We start from the raw sequence: 16,813 nt of genomic DNA, 5'->3' as shown, positions 1-16,813 counted from the left end.
GGTACCTTGTCTCACAACCATCTAACTTTGATTTGGGATGCGACATACACCCATAAGATTCAACACGAATTACGTCCAGTTGAATCTGGAATCGGAAATCTTATGATGAAGACGATTAATGAAAAATATTTCCGCCTCTTGGACAGCGAACGTCAACTAGATTTTCATTTGACTCTTCAACCACCTTGCGACCCCAATAAACGAAGTTGCAACAACCGAACAACGACTTTTAAAATCGTCGGCCAATCAAATTTAGTTTTGGTAACGTGGCCCTTCTTCGATAAATCTCTATCACTCACCGCCGAGTCGGCGTCCATCAAGGAGAAGGCCCAACCAAGCGTCTCTGTGGAAACCACCTCACCATCTAGTGACTCCGATTTGGATAAATTGGCCAATAAACAATATATTCAAGATCGTGCTATTGATCGTGATAATGAATTAGCGCGTATGTTACAGACAATTGAGTGCGATGTTCGCAAAGCTAAAAATGAACGAGCAATTATCACCGCCCAATATAATGGTTGGCTCGCCGCTTCATTATTGAAATTACCTCGGTGTGCAAAATTGCAAGCTTTTGGACAAACCACCGTAGTGATTCAGTGTAAAGCCGTAAACGCCACATTTGAAACCGTGATCACACCTTGTGGACCACAGTCGAAATTTAACAATTATACCATTAATCTTGATGGCTGGGAATTAGTGAAATTTTCCCCATGCTATTGGACAAATGGTTTCGTCAATTTCAACGATAAACCTTACGCCTTCCGCAACAACACTTGGAACAGAATCGACCCGAATACTGTACTGCCGGAGCGTACATTGGCTCATTTCTTCCGCTATGAAGACGTGAAAACCTTCGACTATGACCATCGCAGCAATCCAGCTTATGACGATAATTTACTCAACCACATGAACGTTGTAGCTGACATCGTAGCCGCCATGAATGATCAATCACCTGTGGATTTTCCATCGAATCATCGTCCTCATGCAGCTGATGTTCTACTGACAGCAGCGGGAGTCGAGAGGTATACCAGCTGGTGGGAGGTCATCATAATCTCCTTGGTTGTCACCGTCAATACTGCTGGAATATGGAAGTAAATAGGCTCAGGACAACATGAATAAAAAGATTAATCTTTTTATTTATTCAATTCATTCATCAAATTGATTAACATCTTATTAATCATGTTGTCCTGAGCCTATTTACGTCCATATTCCAGCAGCATTGGATGGTGCCTGGTAAACAAGCGCTCCTAGTCGCAGACTGCCGCAAAATTTACATTCAATTTCAATACATAAACAGGCAACTTGGAACTTGAAGTTAAAATAGAGCAGTCTTCATAAACACAAGTGTTTTCCAAAAGTGTTTTACTGAAAAAGCTATAACGACAAAGACGAAAATAGACATCGTAACTTTTCATCATTATCGTTAATCTTTTATTACATGTATTATGTTGTACTAGAAAATTACATTTTTCATTTACGTCCAGAAAGCAGCAAGTGACCTTTTGGTTTCAATTTGCTTTCTAGGATCTCTTTCTGTTTTTCTTTCCTCTGTTTTTGTAGGTTTGCACGTCTCTCAATTGCAAAATTCATTTCTTTTACAGTTTGTAGAATTTTTTCCTGCATGATTGAGAGGCATCATTTTCTATGCATTTTTAAAATAGTCAAATATTAAAAGTTACTCACTGCATAGATTCTGTGTTTCTCAAGACGTTTTAGTTGCCCAGCACCAATTGGGGTAACTCTTTGATCAACAAAAGTGAAGTCACGTCCGTCCGTCAGGGGACCATATGCGTTCGGATTTCTCGGTAGTCCATTTCTAATTAGTGTGCCATAGAATAAATGATTCAGCATTTTGTTAAAAAAAAATAGAACTTGTTACTTGTATCGCCAATCTTGCTCCACCAGGCAACAACAGCTTGTAACAAAACTCCGTGGTCCATTCTGTCCTATCCTTGACAGCTCGAAACCTACACAGGCGTTACAAACAAAAAATAATTATCCATAATAAATTTTATGATTATTTATTAAATTGTCGAAACTCACCAAGTTTTGAGATCGTGGGTAGCGCCATTGTATACAAAAATGTAGCTTGGTGAAACGGCCACCAGTGTCGCGACTCACTATTATCTGTCTGCTTCTTCGATTGCGTGAATCGGTAATCGGGCAATACAACATTATTGAAATTCAAGTCGCATTTTAAAGTGATGCTATAAGAGGTAGTTTCTTTGTCATTTTTTATTTGGTTTTACCTACATGGAAATTTCAACTTTGATTAGAGAATAAAACCATGTAGTTTTGGAAATAGTCGCGAGATGGTGTTCACGTACATTCAGTCGAATTTTGTTTTACTCCGAAATCACACCCCCATGATTACCATAAAACGATGATTCACCCAATAGTTTCGTAATTCCATAAGAAACGAGTTGCCATAGTTATTTTGCGTATCGTCCTTCAGATTTCTCTAGCTAAATTATTTATTTTTATACGTGTGTAACGATACGTATGGGCTTTGATTTTTACACTCGCAGAATGAGAAAAGCAGCGTTTCACCTTGTTTCCATGTGGTTTATACTGTTTATCGTCCGTCTGAACTGTAAAACACCTAAAAATCCACGACCCAACATAGTGGTTATTCTAATTGATGATCTCGATTATGTTTTAGCCGGCCTGGTAAGTCTTTTTTTTTTCTGTTTTGTTTTGTTTCAGAAACAGATTACAACGTACTGTTTTATGGTCAGACTGGAAGAAGAGTGGGGTATTATGTCGTTTTACTGGATTGCGTGTCCCCTAATGCTATTATATACAGTGGCACGCTATATAGTATCAGCCATTGTATAAGCTTTCTTTTTTTTTCTTCCTTACCCTATCTTACTTCACAACATGTCGACTCTTATTGACTGTCATTTTTTTTTTTTTTTCAATGTTGAATAGGAACCGATGGCCATCACCCGTCGTCTGGTCAGCCAACATGGCGCCACTTTCACCAATGCCGTAAGCTGGAAACACCCCTCCCCAATTGCTTTTGCCTTCCACCCCCACGAACCCTCGTTACTTACGTGCTTACGTATGCAGTTGGAAGAGGGTAGTGCATGCTACAGTTTTCGTGCAGTCGTCGTAAAAAATATGGATCGAAAATATTTTATTTGTTTCCTTTTTTTTTTGTTTTTTTTTTTGTTTTGTGGAACGGACGGACACAACTCCAGTTCATCTCGACCCCAGTTTGCTGTCCGAGCCGGTCGTCCATATTGACAGGCAAATACGTTCATAACCATCGGTGAGCTATTGCTCGCCCAATTGCTGTCTTTAGTACAATCTTGACGAAATGTTTATGAAATTCACGTTTAGATAATTTCATTTAATTGATTAAGAATTAAACATTCGGCGAATCAGGGTCATCAATAATACGGTGACGGGGAATTGCAGCAGTCCGCAGTGGCAGAACGGGGAAGAATTGAAGACGATGGCTACCTACCTGCAATCAAACGGATACGCGACGTTCTACGGCGGCAAATACCTCAATCAGGTAAATGAAATCGTCTGCTTTGAGGGCGAATTGTTCCTACTCACTTTCTTTTGTGCATGGAAACACTTTTCAAAGCAATTTGAAGCATTGTTCTTCTCATGTCTTTGCTGCCAAACAAAAAAAATAGCTGATGCCTTTGGCAAACAATGAGGTTAACACACACACACACACACACACACACATAAAAGTGATGGCCAGCGTCAGGTGCCATCCGAGAGTCTCCCATAGGAGGGGGTGGGGCGGATACAGTTTCAATTCAAGTGTTCCCTTCTTACCTTTTGAAATCGTTGCCGGTCGCGCACTGCGCACCGACGATATCATGTGACAAATGTGTTCTTTCTATTTCCTTCTCTTGGATGTCATTTATTTTCATTTTTTTAAATATTATTTATATAACGAATTGTTGTTTGGTGGCATCGGATTGCTGGAACGCAAAACAATCTCGAAAAGTACGGAAAAAATGAAACGGGCGGCGTTGAACATGTTCCACCGGGCTACAATCGATGGGGTATTATATACTACATTTAAAAAAATATATACTATAATAATAATAATAATAAAATAAAATAAATGTCATCTCTTTAAAATGTTTGCGCTGGTCAATTTAAATGTCATCTTGTGTTTGCTTAATGTAGTGGGATTGGTTGGCAACTCGCGTTACTATAACTACACCCTATCAGTGGATGGAAAGCGCCAGGATCACGGAGACGACTATCACCTTGACTACCTGACCGACGTTTTGGTATGTCTTGATTATTTATTTATTCATTTATTTATTTATCCTTCGATTCAGTATATACGTATATCGTAATGAACTGAACTCACATCAGGGCAACATCTGGTTTAGTGTCATTTCCTACAGCTCGCCTTACTTTATGCAAACTGAATCCAAAGTTGTTGTGTCCCCCTGAAATTGCGATTGGTGTTGGCCATGTCGTCATCAACGTCACCTTTCACGCTAGACAATTAGAGGCGGCGCGGAACTGGTGTTAAAGCGATCAGAAATATCCCATCATCTAATTTAGCCGTTTTTTAATTGAAAAGAGTTTTGAAAACCAATGAAAGAAATCTACGTTCTCGTTAAGGGCAGTTTATCGTCGGGAGATTTCTGATGAGCTGATTGAAAGATTTGAGAAATTAACTACTAGCACGTCACACCAAGCGGAAATAATGAACATTAGTTCTTAATTGATTCGGGTTGGGGTGGGGATAGTCTGGTTGTTTCCTTTGCCCTTCTTATTGTCGTCATCAATGATTGTCTCGAGGCAAAAACGAGCTGACGAGGGGCGAACACTTTTGATTGGTGCTATGAACACACACACACACACACTTCCTCCCTGTATATATACTAGTAGGGTGTTGGTTATATATGTGTATATACCTCGTACGGCACGTGCCAAGAGAAAGACTCATCCCATCATCTTACGTTGGTTTCCCTTTTTTCTTTTCTTTTCTTTTGATTGCTGTGACTAAAACCCGGCGGCAAGAGCTCACGCTCCGTGGGCGTTTTCATTTTTTATAGATCAGTGCCAATTGCCGTCTCGTTTTTCGGCCCCCTTCATTTTTAGCCATCACCACAGAGACAATATACCCCTGCCCTCCCATCTCTCTAAGAGGATGTAATAATCAAACAAGAAAAAAAAAAAAAAGAAAGAGAACGGCCGGAATCACCAACCTTGCCACAGGCTCTTTATATCCCGATCAAAGCTCTCCGCGCGTTCTACCAATAAAACGATTGCTTATCATTTCCGGCTTAGTTTTTTAGTAAAAAATAAAAAGGACCGTTGTCGTCGTCGTTTTCCAATTCGCTCGCTCCACCTCCAGCGATTTATTTATATATTTTATTATTATTATATATATTTTTTTGTGCTGTGTATAGCAAAATTAATCGTCTTATTATCAGCTCTAAACGTCCTTTTTTGGGGGAGGGGGAGATTGCGAGTCGGAGAACGTCGATGACGTGTATATCGTCCATCTTTACTAAAGCGGTTGCTGCGCGTTTTTTTGTGTGCAGCCAGGACCCTTTTTCTAAAACGTCAGTCGACGGCCTTTTGTTGTTCTCCCTTTGAAGGAAAGACAAACTGCTCCACTCGAAAAATGAATCGATGGGAAATATTCAAAACTCATCCCCCCCATCTTTCACTATTATATAGTTTCTTCGTATTAAATGCTAAGATGAACAAGTAGACAATGCAGCCCGCATTTTTTTTTTATTTGTGTCCTTCTTTCGTTTTCTGAATAATCTCATCAGATAACGGATTAAAGTTGATTCTCCTCCCCCTTTTTGCATAACAATAAAAAAAAAAAAAAAAATAGAAGAGGTTTGACTGGGATGAAATGATGAACCGGCTTTGCATCAGCGCATTCTGACTTATCTCTTGTGCATTATGCGACTTTTTCTTTGATCATTGTTTATTATTGATACATTTGATGGGGGAAACTGCGGGCCGGGCGAAAATTGGGATTGACAGGCGAGAGAGGCGCTGAGTTTCATAGACGGCGTCGTTCCTAATCGACATCCGTCTTCCTTATCGGCCGCAGCAGACAGCCGGCCATTCTTCGCCATGATCGCTCCGCCCGCTTGCCACGCACCTTTCACTCCGGCGCCTCAGTTTTCACGATCATTCGCCGGACGTAGAGCTCCGCGCTGGCCGAGCTTCAACCGCCACCCAGGCAACGACAAACATTGGCTCCTGCGGCAAGCGCCTCAGGGTGCCTTGCCCGAGGACATTATCGATCAAGTCGACCACGTTTTCCGCCAAAGATGGAGGACGCTCCTGTCCGTCGATCAAATGGTACGTTATACAATCTACACGTGTAGCCTACGTAATACGAGCGCTGTTTCATCTTCTTCTAAAAAACACTTGCCTTGATTTCGCCGGATTTCACTGATGAAGGGGCCTATTGGGCCGACTATAGTTCTGATTGGTTGGTCCAAGAAACCATTGCTATAGACTTCGGCCTTAAGCCAAACGGCGTAGACTTATACATATTGATATCGCTGGATTGTGCTATAGCTACTTTGCCCGGTCACAGCAGCTCATTTTCTTAGATTTTCAATTGCACCTGAAATATTCGTTCTTTGTCATCCATCGCTTCTATACACGTCCTGATTTTCGGTTCTCTCCTGCTTCTTACATCATTCATTCATTCATTCATTCGTTTCGTTATATAGTACATGTTCAAAAAGTCGCGAGAAAGAGAGCTTATATACACTAGAATCCTTTTATGGCTCATGAACGATTCATAGAGTCGACGGCGCTTCCCATCAAACCGGATTGAAAATGATTGTTCGCCGACTCTATAGTCTATACTACTATATATAACTGAGATTTTCTTCAAAAAAAAGAAACAAACAAAACAAACACAAAATGCGGATCCGCTGTCGGCTTTTCTAATTTGACACTTTCTCCGACTTGTTCGTCCTTGTTGCACGAAGGTAGGCGACATTGTGAAATTGCTGCGTCGAAAGGGTCAACTGGATCGCACGTGGATCGTGGTGACGTCGGATCACGGCTACCACATGGGCCAATTTGCGATGCCCATCGACAAGCGATTACCTTACGAAACGGATATTCGCGTGCCGCTGCTGGTCGTCGCCGCCAGCCATAACCGGCCGCCAGCCAATAACAAGAGCCGTGACATTGAGATCGATTCGTTGTCTGTCGTTTCCATCGATCTGGCGCCCACCGTCCTCCACATGGCCGGCCTGCCCATTCCCGACGATATGGACGGCGTGTCTCTCCTCCCGCTGGTGACGAACGCGCTCACTCCGTCATCGCAGAACCGCAACGTTTCAAAGGTAAAAACCAAATTTTTTTTCTTTTTGTTGTCATGGCAAACCGTTCGTGATTGCGTAGCAAAACCCCCCTCCTCCCCCAAAAAAAATAAATAAATAAATAAAAAGGGAAAATGAACCGGAAGCCAGTAGGTACGTATGTAAATCAGTGTTGCGTGTTGGATGGCGATACGTCAGACCGCTAAACCGCATCAGCTGATTAAGTGACGGCATTCGTTTTCGTATGTATAGGCACCACATCCGCTCCGCTCTCCCTTCTATTAGGAGAAAAGGAAAACTTGCGCATCTATTTAGATGAAACAAACAAACTAGGCTATATAGGATCCTGCTGCTTTCCTTCTGAGGCTGGCCAGAGTGAAGCGATACATAAGCTAAACATCCGCCTCTTGTCGATTTCTGGCTCTTTCCCTAATGAAGTCGCATGCCTTTCCTCAGAACTCGTTTAAAGGAGGAAACGGATGGCCACGCAATGGCATCAAATAATCTCTCGTATCATATAATCTGCCTATATATCAATTCTAATTTGATATATTTAGACATGACGTTTGGCTGACTATTGGTATATACATAGTCCTCGACGCTGCCCCCGGACTGTGTTGCATTAGCTGGTTCGCCGATTTGCATTTAATTAAGAAATCAAAGTTCTACAAACATCTCCAAATCGTCTCCAATCACCCTAATTAGCGACAAGCAATTCAACTGCGGATCCCTTTGACAACTGCCTTTCAATCATTATTTCCTCTTAACACTTCCCGACCGTTCCCGACCGTTCCCGGCATCATCTGCCGATTGATGTCTTAACAATTCCCATCTTTCCGATTGAATTTGATTTTTGTTTTTTTATTCATTCTTTGATTTAAACGAAAAAAAACAAACATCAATTAAAATTTGGTTTTCGAAAGGAGAGCAAAGCGGGGTGAGACACCATAAATCAAATTCTCGTTATCATTTAGAAGAGGGAGGGATGTTGCGACATTTTTTCGACAGCTGATTGAGTGGCTCTCACTTGAAAACCTTTTTAACGCATATCATCCGAGAAGGAAAACGAAAAAAGGAAAGACCGAGTGGGGATGCGTGTAATAGAAAGTAAATGGAAGCTGTCTCGCCTTGTTGTTGATGATCGAGTTGCGAAATTCTTCCCTATTTTTTGTGCACTGTGCATACACCCATTGATTTGGCTGTTGCTCTTTGATATGCGCATGTTATAGGCTATACGTATACAGTATACATGTCTAATATATGGTCGTGTGTTAGAAGGAGGTGTCGCAAGTTGCTGAGCCGTGGGACAGACATTGCCGCGGCATCGATGATTCAAGCGAACCGTGGAGGACATTCTTCTTGATCGAGTATCACGGAGAAGCCGATCTGCAAGACGTCGATCTTCAATGCCAACAGGATGCCAATACGACGGTATAGGCCTACAATCTACACAGTATAATATATATAGGCTTGAGAGGCAAACTTTGTATATTTGTCATCTTTTGTGGTTTTCTCGTGACATTATTCGATTGGATTTATCGATAGACATCGACATGTCACGAATAGCTTGATAGCCCACAGGGCACAACAGAGACGACACAGATGCCCCTATATACTGCCCTTATAGGCAAATGGCCCTTTAAACATTTAATGATATTCTTATTGTAGTCTACATTGTGTATGCATCGCATTTGATGCAGCAGTCAAGTATATTTCTTTCTTTCTTTTTTCTTCTTTGGAGGCTGCACATCGATCGATGATCTCTTTCCACGATACAAATATCCGTCTGTTGTTGGCTTCGCCCCTATTACCCAGTCAGTTATACTACAGCACGGACACAGTAATGACCCGAAAGAAAAGAAGGAAATCTTTGTCTATTTGTATAGAGTCCTGATGTGTATATAGCTTTTATATATGAAAGAACAAGGCCTATGTATTTATATGCGCACAACAAAATCTGTAGACGACAATAACGGGGGGAGTTGGTGCTCTAGGGCGTATTGCCTTTGGCCATCCCATCTAATCAATTCTTGTTTCTTCTATTTATTTGTTTGGCATTTAAAAAAACGACGAGCATTCTGTATATGTATATAGCTTTTGATCTTACTTGTTTGGTTTGTTTATGATTGTAAATGTTTGTATTTGAATTTCAGTTGTGTCTGAACGACTTTGGCTGCAAATGTCAAGACGCCGCCAATAATACGTACGTTTGCTTGCGCACCTTGCGCCCGACTGGCAATCAGCATGCAAATGAAGACAGTCTCTACTGCCAGTTTGACGACCTGCAGGCCTTCGTCGAGTCCTACGACCTGCGCCTCGATCCCTATCAGTTGAACAACAGGGCGTATCGTCGATCGTGCCGTTGTACCGTTGCCAGTCGCCATCGTCGCCAACTGATCGTCAATTATTCGAAATGCCGTGGTCACGTCAACTGTTTTGGCGTCTCTGACAACCCGAAGAGGAGACGCCACCCATGACGACGTACATAGTACATATTTACACGGTCTACTATATAACCATCAATAAACGCAACTTGGATCGTTTTGTTTGGGTCCATTTCCCACCATAGCACCGGGTCTCTTTGTTTTTTTCCTTCTATTTTTTTTTTCATTTCATTTTTAATTAAATTCATCGTGGACAGTATGTAAATTAGCTTTTGCCAGTTGATTTCGTCCCATGACGGATGCGTCACTTTGCTGTGCAATGCGGTTGATTTCATCACAGTCTGGAAATCAAATAGGACGTGTCAAATTTTGTTATCACGTTCAACGTCTGCCCATTCGCCAACATTGGACCATCGAAATGAACCGTTTTCGAAACTGATGTCACCTGAAACGAATGTCAGTTTTTTTTTTTTTTTGTTTTTTAGCTGGGATCCAATGACGTGCCGAAACGACACAATAAACATCTGCAGGACTTGTAGAAAAAGAAAAGATTTCATAAGAAAAAGAAAACGAAAACGAAAAGATTATACAAGACATAACGGATTAGTGCCGTTAGCAACGGCTTGCCGCTAATGAATTGGACGGGCATCTCAGAGTCAATGGCTATATACGGTCGTTGGCGTCTATACGGTATACACGACCGCTATATATATTACCGACTATATTCTCCTTTCTGAAAAGACACGAGCCAGTCGGTCAGGTATATAGTCATTAATAAGTCCGCATCAGGCATATTTTATATTTGTACATATATAGACTATAATAGAGCGTCAGTAGGCCTATCAAAACGGGGCCAGATCGATATTTGAACAGCAGAGTTTTTCCCCATTATTTTCGACACTGTTTCCTCTTTATCTTGACACATCTCGAGCCAAGACACGATGCAATCCTCGCAATCCGACGAATAAATGTACACACAAGCCTTGCAGCTGTGTGGATTGCGCAAACTTCAACCACACCTCACAAAAACAAAATGCGGCTCCGAAACAAATGGATTTCTAGAGAAAACCAAAAGAAAACGAGTGGATTTCCAAAGAAAAAGAAAAAGAGTCCATGTCTCAGACAAAGCAGCAAAATCATATCGTCGCACCTAAGCTGCCACGTTCAATCAACGAAATGGATCCCAAGAAGAGAAAAGAAGGGGGGGACTGTTACCTTTTTCGTGTGTATAGGTACAGCACAGCACTCACGACGATGAAGAATCGGCTGTCACTTTGGATCGCTTCTCTCTCTCCCTCTGTCGTGAGTCTGAGTACGTCATCCGTAATAGTCAATAACCGCAACGGTTACGATCGTCATCAAAAACCGCATTCTGAATCGTATTTATACCCATACATCCCCTATATACAGCCAATTGACGAGCAAACCCGCGCAATGAATCAAATGAAGCAACCCAATTTTGATACACAAGTTGACGATTCAGAGGAATGGCATTTTCTATTATCGAAAATGAACGGCGGATTAGGCAAGAATGAAGCCTTCCGGTTTGGTCTCTAATCAAAAGTCGCGTGCTTTATCTGCAACTATTTACAACCGTTTCAGATAATAAAAAAACAAAACAAGTCCGTACCAGTTGAGTGGGGCAAAGGTGTGCGTCGCCAATGTTGCATACAGTCTTACCTTCCGAAATAAAGCTGACGCGTGCATTGTTATTTGAATCTGACTCGGTGATGCAAGGTGCAACAAAAATGCGATCGATAAGTCAGATTTTGTTACACAAAAATGTCTTTTATCGACATTTCGAATTGGGAGGATCACGTCAATTGAACAAACATTCCAATTTCTCAAAACGAAAGGCGGGTGGGGAAACATATAAATCGTCGCGATATTTCGACATTCCTTCCGTCCTATGATACACGAAAATTCACTTTTGTTGGCGTACATTTTCTCCGCCTGCTCCCCTAACCTACAGACCGCACACGGACGTAAATATTACACATACACATATACAGCCTACATACACACAGTTTAGTTGAAAAAAGTGGGGTTCTTTTCTTTTGGAAATCCATACCATACAGAGGCAGATATAATAAACAAGCACGCAACCCAGCCTCTATAAATATGTATATATGTATCCAAACAGCCGCAATATAGCATCGCAGAAAAGGTGTGCACTATGTAACATCGCGCGCAAGAATTTGTAACTTTAAACTCGACATCATTCTCTCCAACCATTGTACAACTGATGTACACCCTAAACGTACATATAATAGATAGTCAACATAATAAACAAGACAATATGGACGCCTGCCGTATCCATCGGGGACGTATAGGTACAGTATAATTATCAAGCGCGCAGATTCATCCAGCACACACTGAAGTTTACGCACATTTGCAATTTAACAAAATGCAGCGTAAAGATCTTCACGGCCAGTGTATATTAATGCAGATCATTCAGGTTAGTGTGTGTGTACAGATGAGAGAAAGCGGAATCGAGTTCATCTGGAGGGAAAACTCTGAAAACGGAGAAAGGAGGGATAGAGAGGAGAGAGAGAGAGCGAGAGAGAATAGAGCAATGATTCATATCTATGCAGACATAATAGCAGGGAAAAGTCTATACAACAGCGGGAGCGTGGCGTCGAAGCGGTGAACGGAGCAACGAGGGAGGGGTCTCTTCTTGTTCAGCCTCGATCAATACCATATACTGTAACGTGTGTGTGTGCTGTATATACCTTTCTTCGTAACTCTATATATACATCAGTATACGCGGCCGAGACTCGTAAAAATATATACAGTATATTATATACGGTGTACAGTAGTATAAGATACAAGAAATAGAGAAGACGTGTTGTGTTATGGGTATCGTCGGATATATAGTCCAACTTAGCGTTGGCTATAAGAAACGATGTCATCCTGTGCACGTTGCAGTCTGCTGCCTTCTTTGTTTCATCTGAGATATGCGCATTAACGTGGCAAGATGACGTAATATAGTCACAGTCTCGTATCTTAAGCAATTCATCAAAACGTTTTGAACCTCAAATGGACTGCCCATCTCTTCTCAAATAGATTACAAGCCTTTGAAGAAGAAAAAAGAAACAACAAGGAAATAGATACAATGACAAGCCATTTGAATGACGATTAAGACTCGAATACACGACATTGCTACGTTTTCTCATAATGTCCCGGGAGCAATTGAAACATGCCCCGTTTGTACATATAGCTGCATTAAACTATTACAGGTTCTTCAGTTAATCGATTATTGCGTGTGTGCTGCCCTATATACAACGCGGCTATATTGCCATCACCCCCAACCGAACATGCTTCGTCCATTCCTCGGGACAAGTGCGCCCCCCCCGCTCCCCCCATCTTTAGCCCTTTTTCTGGCCCGTTTTTACCATAGCTCAATCCGTCTAATTGTCCAAACTCTCTCTCTCTCCCCATCCCCCGCCTTTCTTGCAGCAGTGAGCACGGTGATGATGAGACTTGACAGATGCTTTTGGTCCAGCGACCCGTGTCACGACGTTTTCTCTGTGTATACATTACACAGTTCCAACTGTCGGGCATTCAATTTGAAAACGCGAGCCAAGCGGAGCTACGCTGGATATAGCAAATAAGTTGGCTTGAACGTCTGAAACCCCAACCCCAACCCCCCCTTCCCCTTCCCCAGCGTTTTCTTGCTGGCCTCACGACACACGCGGTTCGTCTCTCCTCCAGCAGCGAATTGCCGAAATCAGAAGCGGAAGGTATTTAATTGAAAACGCGCGCGACAAGAGGAATGAAGAAAACTGCTCCTACATGTCCATAACGCCAGTCTACCCATTATAGTGTGTGTGTGTGTGTGTGTGTCGTAGTAGCTCGGCAGAAGAAAGGGTCGACTTCTATACAGTATATAGTCTACTATATATGGTATAGGTACGAGGCAGCAGGAGGAAATTGGATTGCAAGTCGAAGCCAGACGGTGCGAGAAAAGAAGTTAATAGGCCAGATCCTAGAAATACGTTGCAACATGAAAGGTGATATAGACACACGATTGGAATTCTCTTTTATGTTGCTCATGTGTGTCGGTAGAGCGAGAGACACTGGCATATTATATAAAGAGAAAGACAGAGAGTGAGAGAGAGAGAAACCAAGTAGATGCTGACCAAGAGCTAACAGACAGAAAGATCTAATACTTTGGTCCACACACACACACAAAAATTCATTTTATTTTCGCTTCTCTAACTTAATTAGAGGAGTCGGCTTTCCTAATTTCACCATGTTACGAGGCTGGCAGCAGAGGAAATTCATCTGTGCTGTCTCTTCTATACCCTGTATAAAACACTGGCCTTCTCCCCTCCTCCCACCACTAAATTAGTCTATACCAACCGAAAAAAAAGAAAAGCTAATTTTTTTATTTTATTTGATCTTTTTGGTTGTTACGTATATAGGCGTATATAGAACTATCGAATGTCTAGTAGACAGCAGTCGCGGCTATTAATCAATCGTGCGCGCGATACAACCACATATACATAGACTATAGAAATCTCTTGGAGTGATTGCCCGAATCCTTTAGACTTGCTGTTATTCTCTCCGCCATTAGTGTTACACATATGTGATGCGCATTACGTATATACAGTCTGTGTAGCACTGGCGGAAGGGCACTGTAGTATATAGTACACCGTCATTGATAAATAATGAACCCTAATGTGTACAGAGGCGGCCGCCATAGGCGCACAATCTACTCGCAACTGCACCGTTTTTTTCTTCTTATGAATCATTCGCGTTTGTTTATACCTGAGAAAAACTGCTGCAGTCCTTACTTCCGTGCGAGCAGCGCTTGCATCAAAGTGCGTCTACATTTTTGATGAGTTTTTTTTTCTTCAAAAGATTCTTTCCTTAAAAAACAAATAAATAAATAAAAAAAAAAGTGGAAGAATGAAAAGAAGTGCGTTTGTTTTAATAATAAAGCGAACCCTTTTCTGAGTTGGGTTCGCACTTGCTGACTGTATATTGCGTATATATAGGTGCCGTGTGAAGGGAAAAACGATTAAAAGACACAGAAACAAAAAGGGCAAAAGGTTTATCGACAGGTGAGAATTGCCTTGGCACGTACAGTAGACAGACAAACGGGAAAAAAAAAAAAACAAACAAAAAATCATTAAAAGAATTACTACGGTATCCGTGGAAAGAAACCCAAATTCTGCACGTCATCGCCAAGTAATTTCATATCAGCAAACAAGGCCAACAGTCAAGGCGTTTCTGTAACTTTTATGATGTCATTCATTCCCGGAAAAAAAAAAGCAAATAACATTTTAAAAAATATACATTTATTGAAATGAAAAATCTTTCCTTTTGTTCCAGTTTGGTTTGTACGGTATACCGGGAACAGGTATATATCACCACTAGATGTAGCCTTCGCATGGAAAAAATATAAAAAATAAAACAAGTTTGATATAATCTTCTCGTGTATGTTGTGTGTGTGTTTGACGTGTTTACTTTTTGCTTCTGTGGTCTACTATAAGGATATGCAACATCTTTTTACTTGTTTTTTTTTCTGCTACTGGCGGCTATGACGTACATTCTAGTTTTTTTTTTTTTAACCTAAACATTTTTATTGGCGGAAAAGACAGGGGATTTGTCGGGATCGGAGCTTTATTTCGTTCGGGATTGAGCAATAAGGATCGAAAAAAAGAAACTAGATTTTTTTTTTTTTTCTTCAATGGCAGAGATGCTGTATGGATTTTCGCTCGAGGTCGGAGCCTTGGATCGAATGAAAAAAAAAAGAAAAAAGGGGGGGGAGAAGATTGAGGAACAGGGAAAGAACGAAAGGATGGAAGATGTGAAAACCGACGCCATGGCCACGTAAGAGACGGAATAATCCTGCATCCAGTCAGCGCGCCATACTATACATGTACACAGTAGTCTATCCTACATAGATATATAGAGCGCTGTGTGTATTGATTAGCGTTGCTGGGGGGGGGGGGTTGAAAAAACTGGTCGAATAATATATAAACCTCTATAATATACCATGCGTACGGGCTGACTACATAGACACACACAGACCATTGCAATGTACTGTAAGCAATGCAAAAGATTTCGAAAAAGAAAAAAAGAAGCCTGCATTGCGGTTTGTTTTTTTTATAGTTTGAGATTTTAGAATACTCTTTATTTAAAAAAAAAAAAATTATTTTGTTGAAATTTTTTATTTCTTTAGTGACGATATCACCATGCGCATTGCATCACGACCCAATGTCGAGATTGCATTAGTCCGCGTCTATTGTCCAAACATATTCAACATTTAAAAAAAAAGTAAATAAATACAAAAATGTGGAAAGGAAAATCGTTTCGGCAGGTCAACGGCGATGATGACCAACCGGAAAAAGACCGGTCCCGCTGCATTTCCATTTGCATACGAGGCATAACTGGTCGTAAAGAGTGCTGCGCTATTTGCGCGTCCAACGAGATTGATGAAATCGTTTTTTGAAAAGCTCGTTTTATTACAGGAGACGATAGATTGCAGGAATGCTGATTTCCAGAAGACAACAATCAGCCATCAAGGAGGTTTATATGTTGGCGTTGTAAACTTTGACATTAGATTGCGTGCGCGGCGGTGAACGTTAAAAGAGAGAGATCGACCATCTAATTGAAACGGATAGGCATTTCATTCTTCTAGTTTTGGTCGGACTATATCGGGATTCCGATTCCCTCGTGTTTGACCTTTTGCTACCCCAAATGGCAACCGCTCTCGCTTTTCCCCATGTCTCTTTAATACCTTTCCACTGGTTATGTACGTGTAGAATGTGAAGACAGAAATGTTGGCGGGTGAGAGAGAAGAAGAAGAAGAAGAAGAAGAAGAAAAAATATAGAGCTTGATCAATAATACGGCGAACAGTAGTAATGGAAAAATAACTGACGTTGTTATCATTAGAGTGACGAAAAGAGAAGAATAGGCAAATCATCTGGGTTGCATTCAGCCCCTCCGTATTCGGAACGCAAAGTTTTTTTATGTATATGTAGTCCTGACGGCAGTTGCACCAGCATACAATCGGCCTCACGTCAATCAAACGTCTTCTTTTCTCCCTCACCCCTCATATACCTCATTGAAGGGATGAATAAGCACATAATACGGTGAATTTGTCGAAAAAT

General features: G+C 41.3%; 2 protein-coding genes across 7 annotated transcripts; one reads left to right on the top strand and one right to left on the bottom strand.

Moving 5' to 3' along the window:
- Nucleotides 1-1,348: 1,348 nt before the first annotated feature.
- On the bottom strand, nt 1,349-2,313 carry LOC123472548 (39S ribosomal protein L52, mitochondrial-like). 2 transcript variants are annotated; one of them, XM_045174259.1, is made up of 5 exons: nt 2,047-2,313; nt 1,883-1,970; nt 1,687-1,819; nt 1,442-1,620; nt 1,349-1,377 (listed from the first exon to the last, which is right to left on the bottom strand). In XM_045174259.1, the coding sequence occupies exons 1-4, from the start codon at nt 2,072-2,074 to the stop codon at nt 1,474-1,476; spliced, it is 396 nt and encodes a 131-aa protein (XP_045030194.1). In that variant the 5' UTR covers nt 2,075-2,313; the 3' UTR covers nt 1,349-1,377; nt 1,442-1,473. The 2 variants fall into 2 exon arrangements, with proteins under 2 accessions (XP_045030194.1, XP_045030193.1); XM_045174258.1 differs by lacking the exon at nt 1,349-1,377 and having other exon boundaries at nt 1,421-1,620.
- A 51-nt stretch (nt 2,314-2,364) lies between these two features.
- On the top strand, nt 2,365-9,872 carry LOC116922310 (N-acetylglucosamine-6-sulfatase). Of its 5 annotated transcripts, none has more exons than XM_032928693.2 (10): nt 2,371-2,673; nt 2,935-2,994; nt 3,207-3,277; nt 3,394-3,526; nt 3,977-4,034; nt 4,162-4,268; nt 5,998-6,321; nt 6,966-7,328; nt 8,586-8,735; nt 9,458-9,872. In XM_032928693.2, exons 1-10 carry the CDS (start codon nt 2,506-2,508, stop codon nt 9,779-9,781), a joined length of 1,758 nt encoding a protein of 585 aa, XP_032784584.2. In that variant the 5' UTR covers nt 2,371-2,505; the 3' UTR covers nt 9,782-9,872. The 5 variants fall into 5 exon arrangements, with proteins under 5 accessions (XP_032784585.2, XP_032784584.2, XP_032784583.2 ...); XM_032928692.2 differs by having other exon boundaries at nt 2,373-2,673; nt 8,583-8,735; XM_045174256.1 differs by having other exon boundaries at nt 2,375-2,673; nt 8,580-8,735.
- Nucleotides 9,873-16,813: the final 6,941 nt, after the last annotated feature.

This window comes from Daphnia magna, linkage group LG5 (assembly GCF_020631705.1).
Source record: "Daphnia magna isolate NIES linkage group LG5, ASM2063170v1.1, whole genome shotgun sequence".
Classification (NCBI taxonomy): domain Eukaryota; kingdom Metazoa; phylum Arthropoda; class Branchiopoda; order Diplostraca; family Daphniidae; genus Daphnia; species Daphnia magna.
The sequence above is the reverse complement of the archived record's forward strand: the minus strand, read 5'-3'. Positions and strand labels throughout refer to the sequence as shown.